Source organism: Sinohyriopsis cumingii, chromosome 2, assembly GCF_028554795.1.
Source record: "Sinohyriopsis cumingii isolate HCF-2022 chromosome 2, ASM2855479v2, whole genome shotgun sequence".
NCBI classification, from domain to species: domain Eukaryota; kingdom Metazoa; phylum Mollusca; class Bivalvia; order Unionida; family Unionidae; genus Sinohyriopsis; species Sinohyriopsis cumingii.
Genome location: NC_142962.1, coordinates 116,104,685 through 116,124,401, shown reverse-complemented (window position 1 = coordinate 116,124,401; position 19,717 = coordinate 116,104,685). Strand labels below are relative to the sequence as shown.

The following is a 19,717-nucleotide window of genomic DNA, read 5'->3' as shown; positions in this document are numbered from 1 at the left end:
TTTGAAGTTTCTGGAGTAGATATTGAGATGAACCAGACAGAAATGAGTTGCAATAGTCCAGTCTTGAAAGTACTAATGAACACACAAGTGTTATAGTGGCATTTATTGGCATTTGTAAGTTGAATTTTGTAAAACTAACTATAAACCTGACCTAATTACTCGACTGAACTTCTGACAGAAACAGTCCTTAGGGGTCGTCCATTAATTATGTCAACAAAATGGGGGAAGGGGGTATGAAGAAGTTTGACAATTGTTGACATGGGGGGGGGGGAGTTCAAGATAAATTGACGTCGATCGGCAAAGGCATTCAAAATTATTCCATATGATCTATATTGTCCTTCCATTCAGTTGTTGCTTGAACGGATCTGCAAAATCTGTCACCTGTATGTTGCTTCACAAGTCGTGTTGAAGAAGCATGTTCAACAGCACCGACAACGCGATCTTGGGCCTAGGCAATTACCACATGCTCCTCAACCGCTAAGAATTCGGCCAATACGAGTGGCTGCAAAAGACAGAGAGAGCTGATGGCAATTATTGCTCATGGAGAGATGTTAAGCGCAGAATGGTTAAATGAAGATGATGTTGTCTTGTCGGGTGTATCGGTTCCACAAGAAATTAATGAATCAGCCACTATGCCCATTATAACAACTGAGGAACATTTGGCTTCCCCACGGGAAGATGATAGAAGCTAGAATATAAACTCTCAATTTTTTCATGAATTCAAAGTGTTATAGTCAATTTAAAATATGTTAAACAAGTAAAAAAAAAATGTATTAAAATTTATTTGTAGACCTTTTAATTTCCATAATTCTATTTTTAGCATAAAAGCCAGCCATATAAAATATTGTTAGCTTGTGGGGGGTACAATTTTATTAGGGGGGTCACTGAAAGTTTGACAGTTGTTGACAAGGGGGGAAGGGGGGGGGGTAAAAATTGTTGACATAATTAATGGATGTCCCCTTAGTAATATATTTAATTTCTATAGCTCGATGCACAGGGGGTCATTACAAAGAAAATCAATGACGTAGTTCATCCTATTCTGTAACTGCCAGATAATTCCATCAATTGCCATAATGTTGAGAGTTGTATCCTTTGCACACATGTACTTAGAAATTACACTGCTTGCTAAATCCATGTAAAAGGTAAATTTGTAGTTGTCATTTTTGTCCTTTGCTTGATTTGACATTGTAAATATTGGAAGCAGATGACATAATATTTTCCTTCTACATACAATGTTTAGTCCAACATAGACCTCTTCGCTGACAATTGACTGTCCAGGAACTGGAAATGACTGGTGAACAGGTCATCTTTTACACTGAAAGCTTCTGTTTGGAATGAAATGCACAGACAATAACAGTGTTAGGGTACAACCTGGGCATAATCAGGTTTGAAATTATAAATCAGTAAATGAACTCAGCTCTGTGCATATTTTATCTCATTTGTGCTTTTCGTATTTTAAATCGGTAGGGGGTTACAAACAAACAGGGAGGTATATTTAGACTATATCTATTTAAAATACACATGGGTCATGTATGCACATTTACTGACATAAATTTAAAAATTAGTTTTTAGTTTTACAATTTAATTGTAATATTATGCTAACAAGGTTTATTAAATAGTGATTTTTGAGTGATCTGCACAATAATTGTCATAACAAAATTTCCAGATGAAGATTGTCAATTGCTATAGACTTTTACAATGGCAGTTCGGCATCAGACTGGGTTAAGAAAGTTGAAATTGGATTGAACTATTACTAGTGCAAGGGGAGTCAAGGTACATTCACTTGAGCAAGAACTTAAGAAGTCGTGCACATTTTCATTCATCTCTTGTGTGGATGTTCAACTGTGAATGGGATAGAGGAGTAACATACGTGTTTTTGCTGTACAATTCATTTTTAGCTTGTACACATGACATTTCTTCAGAATTATAATTTAGCGTAATGACTGTAAAATTTAACTTAATCTGAATTGACAGATGCATTTCTACTGTCTTTTACATGCATTAAGGAAGATATTTCTATGGGAAAAATAGTTATTATGTACGAATTGAAATATAAGACACACCATACCATAAATAAGATATATGTGGAAGTTACATAATTACCTTTTATTTTATTGGACTTGACTGCCATTTCTTTTCTTTCCCTGCTGATGTTTTCCCAGGCTTTGTTTATAAATGACAGCATTGTAGCATCTCTGTTTATGTTTGTAGTACAGCTTCTTTCCAACTGGAGGTGCTTTCCCCGTTACATCATAGTGTGCGACAGAAACTGGTTTAAATAGTATCACCCCACTTGGGAGACTCTGTCTAAAAATGTCAATATACATTTTTGAATTTGCTGTTAAGTATTTTTCAAGGAATTTATACAATAATCTTCAATGGAATTTTGATGGATAAGGAACTAAATAAAGTCAATAAATGCCATTTAAAGGTATGTGTAGTCAGATTCTCCAAATTGACCCCTACAGCTGCAAAAACTGTCCCAGACTGCGTACATGACCTATGTGAGTCGTACTAAACATGACTTTGTAGTATTTTTATATATATCTTTTTTGATAACTTTAGTTGTCTACATGTGGCTTTAAGGAACAAACAAAAGTAAAATGTAAACAGGAGTTCTATTTTATAAAATAAATATGTTGCAGTTTTCTTAAAATATCCTGTATTTTATTTTACTGCATGTTTTCACTTTAGTTGTGAGATTTTGTTGTCATATTTTGGGGCACAAGTTCAAATCCCCACTGGGCAAGTTCAATTTTCCAGTCAGCTTGACATGGGTTGGTTGACTGTGTAAAAAAAAATAAAGTCCTGATTTTAATATGTAGGTTGTACTTGTAACACAGTTCTACTCCAAGATATATATGATGATGCACAACATCAAGAGGATGGCCTCCTGTAGTGTACCTAAACTGTTTTACTAGAGACCTACATGATAGCACATTGCTTGATGTTAAACCCAATCTACCATGTATGGTTCCATTTAAGCAAAGCGTCTAGATTTGTCTTGTGAAGCAAGGGGTTAATTTAGTTGCTGAGATGTTGGAAGAGTCAGTCAGGTGCATGTATGATGTTGGCAATGATATTTATTTATATAACTCAAGAACAGAGTTAGGCCAAGTACTAACTCAGGTGAATGCAGTTGATGGGAACAGTTGTTGATGCAGTATAATCTAGAACATCCTGTTGCCTTTGTTAATTGCCAGTGCAGTGAAGGAGATAATTCATTTTGTGAAGTAACTGTAAATCATTGGTCATCCCACCTGTGGGTTTCTCCTTATACCTTCTTCATAAAATGATAACTTGTGTGACAGTTTCTGGTATGGCACTTTGTCAGAGGCTTTGATGAAATCTAATATCACCATATCAACTTGAGTGACTTTGTACAAGTTTCTGGAAGTGGTGTTGGTTGTCATGAAGAGTTGTATTTTGCAGGACCTTTTGGCTTTAAATCCATACTGGTTTTCATTCCAAATGCTCCAGTTGTCCAGGTGGACCTTTTTATGGGAGACTTTGGTGTCTTCCAACATGTTTGATACAAATGCAGTTAGTGATTCAGCAGTCATTTTTTGGCTTTGATCTCTTTTCTTTGTAGATAAGTAGAAATGTATAATTTTGTCAGTTAGATGATACCTCTGATTTGTTTAGAGACTGATGAGAGGTTGACAAATTGACTGTTATAATCATTTCCTTTGTATCTTTCAGGATTAATTTTGGCATCTTATCTGGACCACTTAGAATTTGGTATTTTCTCTAATCTAAATGCATTTCCACCCCATTGATAGAAATACAGAATTTTGGCATTGATTCATATGGGGAGTCATCCCTACTTGGGATGTTCTGTGTATCCTCCATTGCAAATATAAATGTGCAATGCTTATTCAACAAATTAACTTTCTCCTGGTCAGTTTCCACATCTGTGCCACTCAGTTTGAAAGTTCATATGTTCGTGTTTGTCTAGGTATTATATATTTCCAAAGTTCTTTGAATTACTATCTAATTTAGGTTAGCTGTAATAAGACATGCACTTAATTCCTTTGCTAGGTATTGAAATTTTGTCCTGTTTTCTTATAACTACTTTTGTAAACTTAAGTCTGTTCTTCTTTATTAGATTTCAAATCTTTGTTTTAACAATGGTATGTCTGGCATAGTTTTTATTTTCTTTTTTGGGATACATTTTCAATACTTTGGAAGATGGCACTTTTAAAGTTGTTCCATTTGTCATCCATCGATTATTCTTTTCTGTAACTGTTTGGTTTGAATTGACCTTAATGTGTGTTTGTAGCCAGTATATCATGGTTGCTTATTCTGATGGTAGGGCAAATGAAGCGTGGGGCATAATCACTAGGTCAAAAGGACGATACTGTCTTGTGAATTCTTTACCTGTTCAAGAATACATTCTTTCACTGTCTCTGTTGAAAGATAAAATTGTGATATATATCTGGCTCTACGGATAGTGCTACCATCCCAGGGATGAAGAAGGAGGATATGGTAATTTCTAAACATGCAAACTTCTTCCACTTGTTATGTACCTATTATGTGCTGGATCTGGTAGAATATATGCAGTTGGATGAATTTCTTGATACTTATCACCATGTAATGTAATATGTGAGGATCAATAATTACCAAATACTTTTCCATAGAGAATATACACAGAAGTTGAAGCAGTGAGGCTGGAGTTCATTTAACAGGAATGTTAAAAGCATGCCACATATGGTCGGTATGATCTTTAATGACCAATGAGTTAATTGATGATACAGATTCATTAGGGACAGACAATGTAATTTGCAGTGTGTGTGAGATTATTTTGAAGAAATTAATCCAACCCCCAGAAGGCTCGAAAAAAATAATAGTGCTTAGATTTTAAGTAGTATAATCCATTATAGTTGAAAAAATATATCTTAATCCAAATGAAAAAAGATATCTTTGTTAAAAAGAATAACCCTCCCATTTTTTTTAAAATGGTTGGTCCCTTTGATCAGGCAGTATTTCACATGTTGAAAACATAATAATTTGGATATAGTGAACGCATAAAGAATTATTCATGGGAAACTACGCTATTAAACGTGTTGGATTGGTAGTCAAGGTTGGCTACTGTGGTATGTCTGTGGGCAGTACGCTTTACTCCCATCTTATTTGCATTTCATTGCATTTCATGTGGTAATCATAACTAACAATCAGTGGACATTAAGTAGGTTCTTGAGTTTCAAGTCTTGAATTTTAGTTAAATATTTGTGCTTGCAGTTCCCAGTATAGTGTATTATGTGACAAAACCATTAAATTGATTCAAATGACTTGTGGATTTTCCATTTCAGATTTGTTGGTTATTTCCCTTTAGCTGTTATGGCAGAAGGTTTTGATACAGAACAGGCAGACAGCAGTCCTTCTACACCGCTGCAGTTTGGTGAAACACGTGGGGATGCTACTCAGCAGTTATGGACGGATCTAGATAAAAGCGGGCACACTCAAGTTTTCAGTGATGAACCAGTACCCCATTTGTCAGCACCAAACTTTATGAGATTTAGATATGCTTCAGAAAAGCCAACTGACCACATAAACTCTGATGAGAAGAAAGTTCATTTGATGGTAATTATCACTTTAGTGGTTATTTTTATGACACCATATGATTATCCAAAGCCATATCTCCTTTTAAACTGCTGGATAAAATTCACAGAACCCTCTAGTTATGTTGTGCTTTGGAAGTCCATTCATGGGAGAAGGTTTAAGGTCATATCTTCACAAATTTCAGTTTCAATGACATTTCAGAATATTTTCCTGACTAAATGTTATGTATGCATCATGGAAGGAAGACACATGATATATAGGATGATATTCACATTATGAGTGTCACTATTGGGGTGAGGGTGATAACTGGTTTCAGAGTGGAGATCTATTTTCACTTATTTTGGGCATCATTTTCCACATTTTTGTTTTCAGTGATGACCTTGGTGTCAGGCCCATCATATGTACAATCCTATTATTATCATTTGAAATAAATATATGTATTGTGCAATCTGTTTACATGAAATAACAAACCATCAAGTTCATCTGCATAATATGACTTCAGTAGATAATATGTTGACGAATCAGGGTTTCCCATTGACCTGTACTCCAGGGTTTTAATGCATGTTAAGCCCTATGCATGAATTTTGCCTCAGGCATCAAATTTTAATCAGTACAATATAATAGCCTTTGACCTTTGGCTGTTTGAACAAGCAACCCTACGCATCTGCCAAACCTGCTAATCGGTAGCAATGTTCTCTTGAGAAGTTTAAGATCCATCTGAGATTGTCCATTAAGTGACTTCAGTATCAGCTTTGATATTTTGTTTTGTAAAGATAAATAGAATTGTTTTAGTGACACTGATTGAGTTAATTGAAATTTAATGCCTCTTTATAAAGAAATGCAACTGATTGGCTGTGATGATTATGACTTACAAATGAGGGACAAAAATCAAAGAGTATTCATTGCAGTTAGAGCCCTGTTTTTTTAATGATACTACAATATCCATGAAAAATTTTGAATTATTGATTTAAATTGATTTTTTATTTGATAATTCTAAAGTTGCTGTTGCACGGTGTACATTATTCTATTGTTCATTGCCTAACATCTTACTGAATCACATTTGGTTATCAGATTTAATGATTAGATATAAATACATTGGCTTGGGGGAATATTTTGGCATATTTCTCAGGAAACTTTTTTAGAGACTGTGAAGATGAGCATGGCAGTAAGAAATGGAATTAACACAATTCTTGAAATTGCAGATGAAAATTCAGGGAATGCATGGACGAAGAGTGTCCTTGAATTGAAATCTATGTGAATGATGATGGAGAGACAATTAGGTTTGTGGAGTACAAATCTAGAAAAGAAATTAAAATTACAACCAAGAACATTTTGTACATTTTTGAAAATATAAAGACCACATACAGGTTAAAAGGATTTTGAAAAACATGAGCGGAAAGGGTCTTAAGTTTATCTGCCAGGAGCATATTGAGAAATATGAGGAGATGTTCCCAGATTTGTGTCTTCTAGTACTCACTTCGCTCACCATTGTTGCTTGTGAAATTTTTTTGGTTCATTAGTCAGAATCATCTGAAACTCAAATCTAGATCACAAATGGATTGATTGTGTACCGGTAGATTGATTTGAAAAATGGATAAGAGTCTGGTAAAAATGTCTTCAATGTGAAGGAAGTTTTGAAACAATTTTGAATTGCCAACATAGCAAAAGGAAGTTGTTCATTTTGTGAAGTAACTGTAAATTGATTAGTGATTGTCTTGTTCATTGAGATTCACTGATTGCAAGAAAAACCTTTTGTTAACCCATTATCAATAATGCCAAATGTTTCATATCTTTTTGTTTATAAATACTGCATTCCTGGGGTGGTTCTGCCAATTAGGTTTTTTTAGGTTGCTTTTATCTTTTGAAATATCCCAAACAAAAGTTTGTAAATCTTGCCTGTCAGAAGTTTTCCCTTATTCCATTCATTATCCTTAGCATGTGATACTTGATTGGAACCATAATTGTATCTTTTTCCTTTCCATGAGTCCTAGTAGCATTTAATCATAGTAAGTCAAGGTTGAAGTGGGAGTCCAGTGTTTGTGTGAAGTGACCTCTGTCCAACCACAGTATGGTAGAGTTGGCAGAAGTAGAAGCAGGTGTATAACGTTCAAAATAATGCCTTTAAATTGTAAATTTTTAGAATATGTTCATGTCAAGGGATTTAAATGCTGATGAAATACTTTTGTAAGTTTGTAAATATTGTCGAACTTCTTATTTTTGCATCTTGACAGTTGTATAATATTTAATGGAAACCTCCAAAAGTTTGTTGAAACTGGCAACGGCTTCCACACCAGAACATCTCATTTCATAAGTCTGTTCAGATCACATTTATACTACACCAATGTGAAATATTGGATACAATGATTCAGTTTCATTAATAATGGAATTGTGTATGAGTTCCTTCAGACTGGGCTAAACAAATACAAGTTTTCACTTTTCAAGGACCATGTGTGAAATAATGGTGGGAATTCTGTAGAAGTGTTGTAATTTCAGATGTGTATGATTATCAAATTAGCAATAAAATTGAATACAGAAGATTAAACTTCTATTTGACAATACATATTGGCAATGATCAATACGCATATTTTGTGCTTTGAATTGTGGATCAGCACATAGTCTGCGATTTATTTGCCACTGTATACTTGGAGTCACAAGGTCTAGCATGAAATGTTGAATGATTTTTTTGTGTGACTTTTTTTTACATCTAATGAACACCAAATCATTTTTTTTATGACATCCTATTTCTGGCTTTTTTATGTTAAAGGGAATATAGTTTATAATGGTGTTCAGTATTCTAGTTTGTTTACATATGTCTGCTTGGTAAGCATGCTGTCCATTAAAATAGAACATAACTTTAATTGGATATGAAACTAGCAGTGCTATATTATCCTGGGGCACCTTTTTTCCAGTAACACCTGTAATTAACAAACAATATTGTTTTAATGCAATTTCAACTTAGATGAATAACATACGGATTTGTTTAATTTGATGGACTTGTTATAAAATAAGGTTTATTTCTGCTAAGACAACAAGCAGTTTAATTACAGTAACTTTTATATAACTACTGCTTAAAAAGGTAACTTCTGTTCAATACAAGAACAAAATAATATAACTATTTTTGGTATGCACTATTTGCAAACTTATGTGATATTAAGTTTAAGCTGTTATAAATGGACATGTCAACATAAAGTGCCAAAAAAATATGAGGGATGGCTGGAAACCATAAGCTGTAATGTCAGAAATTCCCCAAAATAGCAGTTTTGAAATAAAAATTCCCATGGATTCGGGCTGCAACAGTTCCTTCTAACCTAACTTAAAATTTCTTTCCTACCAAAGTAAGTTAGTAATTAGTTATAGCTAATTGGTGAAAGAAGTACATGTATTTTGAAATTTAGGATGTCCTGTCTTTGCATCACTAACGTTATGACCATAATGTTATGTATGTTTGATTTAATTTATATTTGATTTAATTTAATTGTCTGTTTGTAAGTTTTAAATTTTTTTATTTTTAATTTCATTACATGACAATGTAATGTAATTATGTTTACGAGGAATTTGATATTTTCCAGAAAATTTAGTTTGACCTGAATCTTTTCATAAATACCTAATAATAGAAACAACTGTTTCTATTTTTGACTTAGTTCCTGACCTTGATTAAGAAATCACTGAGACAACTAAATAACATGTTATTTTTATTTTATTCTTGGAGTAAAATGATTGGTTTTTATCATGGTCATACTGGGAGTATGTGATTTTATATGTAAACAGCCTCTATTTTTCAATTCTGGGTCTTCTGAAATTGCGCAGTATTCTGGTTTTATACCGATGTCTGTAGAGAAATTAATGAGTTGGGCTTTTACAATGGAAAGTGTCTGTTTTTGACCAGTTTGTAGTTATATTTTAATTTTTATTCAAATTATTTGGATTCTAAAAGATAATATTTTTTCCTGGAAATATTTGAGTGCTCATACAGAATTCTTGGACAAAGACATTTATTTAAATTTTATTCAGAAATTCAAATACCAGAATATTGTTTGTGGATCAAAACAGAACTGTAGTCACATGTATACAATAAAGGCTACAGTATACGTCATTGCCTTCCATCTTGGATTTTTTGTCAGGACTCGAACTTGAATTCATTAGAACATTTCATTACTATGACTTCTAAAATTTAATTTGTGTATTATTATTGGATTATTTTTGGATTTGATTTTTAAAACTGTAAGTTCTTATGTTTTCATTTTTTACATTGTTTTTCCAGGGAAATGAATTATTTGTTGAATTTTTCAAAGCTTGTTGTTTTCACTCTTTCTTTTGTTACTGTTTATTAGAGCCTAAACATATAACAGTATATAAATAAGTGCACTCAGTGCTTTTTTTGCAAAGTAGATACTGGTAGTCTTGTATACCTGTACTTCTTGTTTAATAAATGTAATTACATGTATATTTTTTCAGTTGCCGGACATTGGTCTTGCTGGGACAGCACGTGTCTTGATTTATGCTGTCGATATATACAGAAATGCAATACACCCAGTTAAACTTGTTGGAGATGATTGTGAGTCGGGTGTTTACTCCAGAATGATGAATTTGCAATCTGGGAAAAATATCAGTATAAAGTAAGACACCAAAATGAAAGACCTTTAAGCATATGCTGTAAGCCTGCATTACATATAACTTGTGTCGTTAGATATGCATTACTTTTAAATTGTTTTAGAAATCCTGATGTTATTAATCAATGGTAAAACTGATGACAACAATGTTGCTGTTGTTGTTGTTGTGGGGTTTAATGCCATTTTTCAGCACATGATAGGCTATACATGGCGGCCAGTATTAATGGTGGAGGAAGAACCCGGGAAAACCCCAGAAAGAACCACCGACCCACGAGAAGCTACTGGCAAGCTTTCTAACATACCCACATTGGCTGAATCTTAGACTCGAACCGCCGCAGACAGAGGTGAGATGGCAGTGATCCGTAACGAAGAGCGCTTTAGACCACTCAGCCACTCGGGGCACCCAACAATGTTGCAAGGTTTTGGTTAATGTTTTTCATTTGCATATATTTCTTAAACTCCTTGATAGATTCTCATCATATTTGGTATGAATAATAAGAAGCTAAGACAATTCATTCCATGACATTTTCTCTCACTCTTTTGATCATTTGACCAAGTTCACAATTTTAGAACATTTGTGTTATGGTTTTAGTTTTGTTATTTGCTTACATTTCCTAAACCCTTGGTTAGATTTTCTTCATACTTGAGAAAGAGTATCAAAGACAATTCATTTTGCAACATGCACTCTTGACGTCTTGGTCTTCATCAAGGTCATAGAGTAAATTTGCTTTATGGTAAGGTTTTTCATTTGTTTACATTGCATAAATCCAATATTTAATGGATAAATCGATGGATGGACTCGCAAGAAGAGAGACATATGTCATTTGGAGCTCTAATAAATTTACACAAAACCATGCACCATACCATTCATGGCAGCTTTCTAATTGTACAAGTGATGCAAAATTGGCAGTTAATAATGCTGTCATGATGTAAAAGGGCAAAAAGACCCTAGAAAAAGGGAATGGTTTCAGAAACTTATAATGAAGAACCTCAGTATTTTGGTTGATAAAGGACCTCATTTTCATTGTAAATTCCTGCTTATAGGCTGTAGAACTACTAATAGAACACTTTCATCACTTTATGGACTACTTTCACTGGATAAATATTGTTAAAAGCCCATGTTTGCAATTTCATCCCATGCAAAGCATTAATATGAAATGTTTATATATAACTCGGGAGTTTCCCAACCTTTGACTGGAAACATGTATGAGCCAACAGGGACAGAGAGATTATTGTTAGCAACTTGTATATCATCTTCAAGGGTACAAGGTTATTTTTAGCAGATATGCATTAGCAGAAGGTAAAGAGTTAATAATGCTGTCATTATTTTAAGTTGCAAAAAGACCCCAGAAAGAGAATTCATGTTTCTTTTCCAGTGAGTTTGTCTCTGTTTATCCACCATACCTAGCAATGTTTTGCATTTAATTCAATTTCTTTAGCATTTTGTGGCATCTTTGTGTGTACTTGTGTCTTGGTGAGGACAGGATACCACTATACCAATAACAGAAATTAAGTTTTAATGATGGATGGTTAGGTGAATTGTTTGGGTACCAAGCTGAGTCGGTTTTTACAGGGTTGGGTTTCTCCACCTACTCCCATTTGGTCCAGATTCCCCACCTTCTCTCTCACTCCCATTTTTTGTCAGCCAAAAAATGAGGGGGGGGTGATGAGCTGGCAAGAGCCAATGGCTAAGTCTGACATGCAGATATTTACTACATTGCATTAACATAAATGAAAGGCAGGACAAATAAATAAATGAATTCAGACTACTACTTTATTGCTTATTTAATGTTATTATTTTAGTAACCATGGCATTTAAAATTTTAAAATCACATGATTATGCCTTTTATTTGTGGATCCTTTCTGAATCTCAGCATTGTAGTTAAAACTTCAAGTCTAAAAGTATTCAGCATCAGATGAAACTGGAACACATTTTTCATTCAAAGCTTTCTCAGTGAAACATATGGTAAAACAACCCATGAAGTCAAGTTATATACAGTTACTTGCCTGAAAAGTAACAGTTCACATGGCTGATAGATTTTCCTAAGACCATTCCTACCCAGTTTGAGATATTTTCACATTTTTTGCTGTCAATATATATAAAATGGGGTGGGAGACTTAAGAGGAAACTCAGACCTTTTGGTAGATTACTCAACCTCAGATGAATTTTGCCTTGGCCCTTGAAGTTTATGTGTCATAAAGCAATCAGCGTGCAATGGTCTCAGGACAGAAATCAGTTTGTTCTGCTTGTATCTTTTTTAGGGCTGTTCCATTTAAACATACATGGTACCCAGGGAAATTTTTAAAAATTTATGCCAGGGTACTTTTATTTCACAGAGTTCATATTAAAATGATAAGAAAATTCAAAATTGCATCAATGGGCGAGTACCCCGCTTTAACAGTGCCTTTCCTGTGTCCCATGTATGTTTTAATGGATCAGCCATAATGGTGAATAACTAACTGTGCACTCAGTTTTATAAATGCTCTGGAAATTAGTGCCGTGATGATTGAGAGAGTATGTTTATTTACTAGCAATGACTATTATGGTGCAAGTAATATAGTCAGCTTGTTTCACATGCTGTTAATGGGTTATTTATAAACTTTGACATGCCAATGAAAATACATAAATATTTTCATCATACTCAACCCATAGTCAAACTATTTCTCAGTGATCCAGGAAAGTCTGAATATGTTTATTTGTATCATAATTTGCATCCTTTTCAGACATTTGAAATTTGAATTGCTTCTTTGCAACATGTATTGTAGCAGACAAGTTCTCTATGGTTGCCTTCTATTCTTGCCTTCTGCTGGTAAATCCTTACTTAATATTAACTCATATCATATCTAGAACATACAGTAAGCTGATATTATTGATGCTTAGTTTTAGCTGAGAACAGACAAATGTTTGATTTACAAAGATCAAGTTTGACTGTTAATCAATATGTTGCATGCTAAATTTAGACCTTCATTAATATTGTACACCACCAGTCTCTACTGAGCAACTTCCAATTGCATCAGTGCACTTTTATTATTCTTGTGTTAGATGTTTCAGGGATTATAAAATGCATTTTCTTCAATTTATAAGAAGAAAAAAAAAGAAATATTAAAGGTCAGATGGGATAGTGCTGCTTACATATGATTAGTCTGCGAATACAATGAAACGGTCCCAGAACTCAGACCACCAGAATTTTCAGGCCCTACAAAGGGCAATAACTCTTTTCCATTAACTGTGTTGAAGTTTGTGTTCATAGACACTATTTATTTATCACCCTTAGTATATTGGTTATCTCTGGCATCTGTAATGCAGTTAACTATGCATCCCTTTTTCTTTTCTTAATTTGTTGTTTCAGAATTAGCTATGATCACTGTAAGCAGCAGCAGAGAGGGTGAACAGACCACTTAAGGGAATGGTCACCCTTGTGTTTAGACAAAAAAAAAATAGTGACCCTTCATAGAGGTCAATACCACGTCTACGATTGTTGTTTGTCCCAAACAGAATTGTAGACAGGACCTTCTCTGCTGCTATTAATTAAAAAATTGTTATATTAAAAATAATGGTACATCCAGAATCTCATACTGCAAGAATAGCACGAGAACGATTAGAAGCAATTAAAAAATTTCTTCCTGTCAGAGACTCATTTAGAAAAAATCTACAAGCGCAGCAAGAAGCACAAGTTGAGTAAGAAGAAGAAACTAAAAAACTGTTTAAACCCGTCACTGCAGCTATTGAACAAGTTGCAACTGTCATCAAAGAAGATCTTCTTCCGGTATCAAAACAAACAGCAGAACAAACTGAAAAAATAGCAAGAAGAACTAAACAGACAAGGAAGATTTTACGAGATCTTCCAACTGATATAGCTGCGGCTCAACCTCCACCTGTTGGTGAGGAAATACTTGAAAGTATTGGAAAACTTCGTACTGAAGTCGCCGACGTGCAAAAAGAACATGCATCTAAACCCGAACTAGTAGAAAAAAACGTAGAATTGATTGCAAAATTTAGGAAAGGGGTTGTTGAAGAAATTAGAAATACTAAAGAAGAACAATTACCCGAAGCAATATTAAATATACTATTTAATAAATCTGATATTTTAAAACCCCGTCATTAATGATGTGTCACGGTTAGAAGTTCTCATAGGAGGAAAACGTGCCGGAAATAATTCACCAGAAATAATTAATGAAGCAGCTGATATTTGTCGGCGATTATTTCAAGGCGGTATTATGGATATCAGAGTTTACCGAGAACTTATCGATGAACTTGTTGATGACTAGTTGTTAAATAAATGGTAAATTAAAAAAGATGATCATACATAATAATCATCGTAAACCCGTACAGGTCAGAGCGGTAAACTCACGATTACCAATCTACAGAGTTAATTACGGAGATGGACTTGGTGATGTTGTGCGGGGATTATTCACAAGGATAGCTCCAAAAGCAGCACCCATTGCAAAACAATTATCGATGAAAGCTATCGATATTGTTCGTGAAAAAGCTCCTGGAGCAATTGTCAATGTTGCTGGTAAGGCGTTTAAAGCAATCAAAAAAAGACTAGCACGATTATTGCGACGAAAACAACAACCACCAGTGAAACTGGCAAGTACTGAAATTATGCCCGCAGACGTAAGTAAAATAATAAATCAGGCTGCAAATCAAAAACTAGCGGAATTATCTAAGGAGTCAGAAAGAAATATAACATCAAATTTGATAGCAGATCAAAGACTCAGAGAATCAGGAAATAATATTTCAAGCATGATATCAGGAAGTGGAGTTTCCAAACCCGGTTTTCGTGTTAGATGAAAATAATTATAATAAAATGTTTAAATGTGAATCCGATGAAGCATTTGATATGGAGGCACCTGTCCTTAAAGATGAATCAGTACGCGATTATCAGTTTTATTCTTATGAGGCACGAATACCAGATCAATGTGGAAGAATTGAACTACAAGTTCATGATACAAGTAGATTCTTTTTACCCGCTGAGGCTTTTCTTGAGGTAGAAGGTACAATTATAAAAACGGATGATACTAATTACGGAGGTGCAGTAAAAGTTGGTCTTGTCAACAATGGGATTATGGCGTTGTTTGATAGCACCACTTATATGATCGATGGAACAAATATTGAATCGATTCAGAAAGATGTAGACGTTGCTACAACAATAATAGGATTAGCAAGATATTCTGATGATTATACAAGATCAGCAGGTCCTACAATTATGTTTGTGAAAGATAACTCCAATCACCCTGAAAGCGATCCGTATAATATAAGACGACCAAGAAATTTTGCCAATAACGCTGATGCTGATATGTGGCCAGTGGTTCATGGTTCTAGCGAAAATTTCAACTTGAGATTTGCAGCACGTAAAAACATGTTACTAGGAGACAATAGAAGATTTTCATGTGCAATTCCACTATCGCATATTTTTGGATTTTGTAGAAATTTTAGAAAGGTTATTTTTGGAGCTAGACACACGGTTGTTCTTGTGCGAAAAGGTGATGATAACGATGCTCTGTGGAGACCTGTTGGTGATGCTGGTAAAGTAATATTGTCTAAACTTTCACTGTGGATGCTGGTAATGACTCCAACGATCGCAGTAGAACAAAAATTAATTTCTTTCATGGACACTGGTGGTAAATCCTTATTGTCATGGTTAACAACAAGCACAGATAGTATGCAAAGTAACGTTAACGGTCAGTTCACATGGCATATAGCATCACAACAGGGTGTTTCTGCACCGCGACATATTTTTGTTGCGTTTCAGGAAACTAATCGATTAGGCTCACAAGTTCACTCTCATATGATATTTGATAAAATAGGTATCACAGATATTTCTTTACGGATAAACGGACAACAAGAACCAGCAGAAAATATACTACTAAATTATGAACAGAATCGTATAGGACGTGCATATCATCGTTTAATGTCATTCATGGGACGTGATCAAAATGTTGATACTGGATTGCAAATATCACAATATGATTTCAGAACTTTGTATCCGATTTATTATTTTTCACTGGAACATCTTGATCTATCAAAACAATCTGTCGTTGATATACGTCTTAAAGCAACATTGAATACAGGTGGTGCTAATTATAGAGCAGTCGCGGTCATACTCAGCGATAAAGCCATGTTACTTGAAGGTGGTAGTGGTCGAATGAGGGTCGTTGATGCACCAGTGGAAAATCTTTCATTATTCAGAAAAATATTATTTATATAAAAATGTTGTATGGTCATGTTAATGTTACTCTGACTCCCGGTCAGGTCAAAAAGCTTCAATCAAAAACCACCAGCAAATACGGAACAAAAATATCACTAAAACGAGATCAGATGGGTGGTGGTCCAAACAAATTATCGTTGACAAATAATCAGATTAAACATTTCAATAAAGCCCTAGAATCAAAAACTGGAGTTCAATTACGTCTTTCTCCGAGCGCCATCAAAGACATGGTTAAAATAGGTGGTATATTTCCACTTCTCGCAGCTATTCCAGCGTTAATAGCTGCTGCTGCTCCAGCCGTAGCAAAAGCAGCCATGTTAGGTGCTGTTGGAACAGCTGCTGGAATGGCTCTAAAGAAAGCAACTGGAAATGGTTACAAAAAAAAGGGACGCGGCCTGAGATTACTGGGATCTCGTTGGGGAAAAGGTCTAAGGCTTCCACGTTAGATGTTCCAGCATCAAATTTTGATTTACTTGATGTTGCTAAAACATTAAAAATAAAAAACTTTAGAGGTGTTTTTATGCGAGATCAATTACCAAAACAACTGAACAAACTCAAAACGTGTATTATTAATCTCGACTCAAATTCAGGACCTGGTACTCATTGGGTATCATACGCGGTTGATCCACGTGGAATCGTTTATTTTGATTCGTACGGGTTAGCTCCACCTGTTGAATTTATCAAGTATGTCGCACCACTTCACGCAAGAACCTCTGGTTGTAAAGTTTGGTATTCAACGCTACCCACACAAACAATGACATCCGCCAATATGCGGCCGTGAGGTAATTAATGTACTCGACGCTATATCAAAATCATCCAAACCGCCACATAAAGTCGTGCAGGATTATACAAGCAACCGATTTGTTGCGTGTAAAGCGTTTTAAACAGATCTTGGATCTTAAAATATAATAGTTGATATTTACCGCGTTAAGAGAAAATCCGGCGATGTTGATCCGTCGAAGTATGTGACTAAAGGTGAACTTGCTGATATCATGAATCTTGCTGGAGTTGATCCAGATGAGGTCGTTATTTTTCAAGATCGATATGGTAAACTAAAAACAAGCAATATCAGATGGAATGATATATATAGTTCGACGAGTACTCGGTGCAGTTATGGATAATATTCCTGTGTTTACTGACGGTGGTAGAATCAGAGATTCAAGTGTATCATTTACAACCATCAGAGATGAAATTGCAAGAAGCGTTCCTAATCGCGTGAAAAATACCGGTGACACAATGACAGGTGAACTTAGTATGAACGGGAACAAAATAGTAGTTTTAAGAGATCCAACATCCGACGAAGATGCAGCAACAAAAAAATACGTCGACACTGTAGATGGTAAATTATCCACGCTGCGGGCCAAGTATGATGTTCACGTGGGCGCTTTTGCAAGATTTCGCAGAAACCATCAAAGAACTGCAGAAGAATTCTTCGGCACTCCGCACTCCATTGACATAAATCTCGCTGATATCAAAACTAACCTAGACACAACTAAAAAAACAATTGAAGATGTCGTAGCGGGGATTCCTGAGATCGTTGACAAAACCAGTCTGATTAAAATTCCTGGCGGGGTTATCCCCGCTGATATTACCAACATCGTATACACAGTATCAGCTGGATTTTCAACATGGTCGCAGCAAAATAAAACTATCAAATATACCGCAACAGTCACTGGCGTGTACAGGCTGTCTGTGTTCAGTGCTGCGCAATTTGAGATATTTACAACGTATCCATGGCGTCATTCAATGGATAGGTTTTCCGGGGTTCTATCTGTTATATTAAATAGCGGAACCGAAGAAATATTTATCCTGGAAGCAGATGATAAGAAATTAACCGCAACATCTTACTGGTGGTGTTTGGAATTTGTAGCTGAAACACCTCAATTGGTTACTACATAAAAATATATGGACGGTGCACAATACAGATACAATCAAGCGCGCGAATGGCAGGCGGAGCTAAAAGATCAAGTCGAACAATATACAGTAAAAGTAAAACAATATCAACGACGATTGGTTATCGTTGATGTGATTGTTTATTCAGTATCCGCTGTTGTTGCTGGAGCAGGTGTTATATTATCGGCGGTGACAATGATGGCACCAGTAGCTGTAACTATTTGTATTTCAGCAGCAACAACGATTGCAGGTGTGCTCAATATCATCACAAAAAAATGTGTACTTGCATGAATGAAAAATTATCCGATTACATGATAAGATTACATACAGCGACGGTAGCATACTCGAAGTTATCCTCGTTGTTATCAGCGAGTCTCAGTGATGGAATTATATCTGATTTCGAGTTTTCAATGATGAATAAAATATACGACGAAGGCATCGGTATTAAAGATACAAATACTAATAATAACAGAATTACTCCAGCAGATCGTGACTAATACAACTCCGTCAAAGATAACGATGATCTCGCTAAGTTCAACTAATCCTGAATTTAGTATTAATTTTCCTACTGCAATTCCAGTAAAAGAAATAGCATTAGCTCAATTACGGGTATATTACAGCTGGCCAAATATCAGATCAAAATCATTTAATGGTACACCAGCAAATAATTCGCTTGTATTTGCTAACAAGAACAAACCAGATGGTACTCCTGACTGGACAGATGTTGGAATACCCACTGGTAGTTATGAGATCGAACAAATCAATGAAGAATTTCAACGTAGAATAAAATCGATAACCGGAAAAGAAGCAAAAATATCAATTAACGTTCATGAACCGACGCTGTCCTCGACGGTTGAGATACATAGTCCTGATTATGCCGTTGATATCTATCAATCCATGATAAGATCCGTACTAGGTTGGCCGGATGTTCCCCCAGTGTATGAAGGACCACCAGAACCGAAAAAATCTGATTTTACGTCAACAAGTAGCTCTCGTCACGAAGTTACAATGACAGGTATTTGGTGGTGGTGGCGTGGAGTTCACACTTGGATTATTAGTTTGGATGATTTAATTGGTTATGGTGGTGGCTTATTTTCAGGTTTACCAGAAAGTACATTCCGTAACCATATTAATGAAGAAGAAATTAAAAGAACTATTGACAGTTCCAATCTTGATCATAAAGATCAACTAAATAAACTGCGTGAACGCCTCACTGAGTATCTTTTCGATATAACATCCCATGAGACACGAGGGGAAATTATCAAACAAATAGAAATTCTGAATTATATCGCAGAAGCTATAGAACGCAATCACAACAAATTATAGATCTAATTTTAAAATCATCTCCCGCTGCAAAAAAGTTTTTAATTGATAAATATAAAATCAAGGAATCTGATATACCGACGTTCAAATTTCCCGATTATGACCCGGACGCTCGGA

General features: G+C 35.0%; 1 protein-coding gene across 4 annotated transcripts in view; it reads left to right on the top strand.

Moving 5' to 3' along the window:
• The first annotated feature begins 1,020 nt into the window (after positions 1-1,020).
• The window catches only part of LOC149805666 (uncharacterized), a 96,570-nt gene continuing 77,873 nt past the window's right edge, over positions 1,021-19,717 (top strand). Inside the window, exons 1-4 of one of the 4 annotated variants that reach the window (XM_089950312.1) lie at positions 1,021-1,085; positions 1,241-1,385; positions 5,313-5,583; positions 10,018-10,178. In XM_089950312.1, the coding sequence (XP_089806438.1) occupies positions 5,341-5,583; positions 10,018-10,178 (404 nt within the window). In that variant the 5' untranslated portion in view covers positions 1,021-1,085; positions 1,241-1,385; positions 5,313-5,340. The other 3 variants (XM_089950311.1, XM_089950313.1, XM_089950310.1) reach the window with 3 other exon arrangements.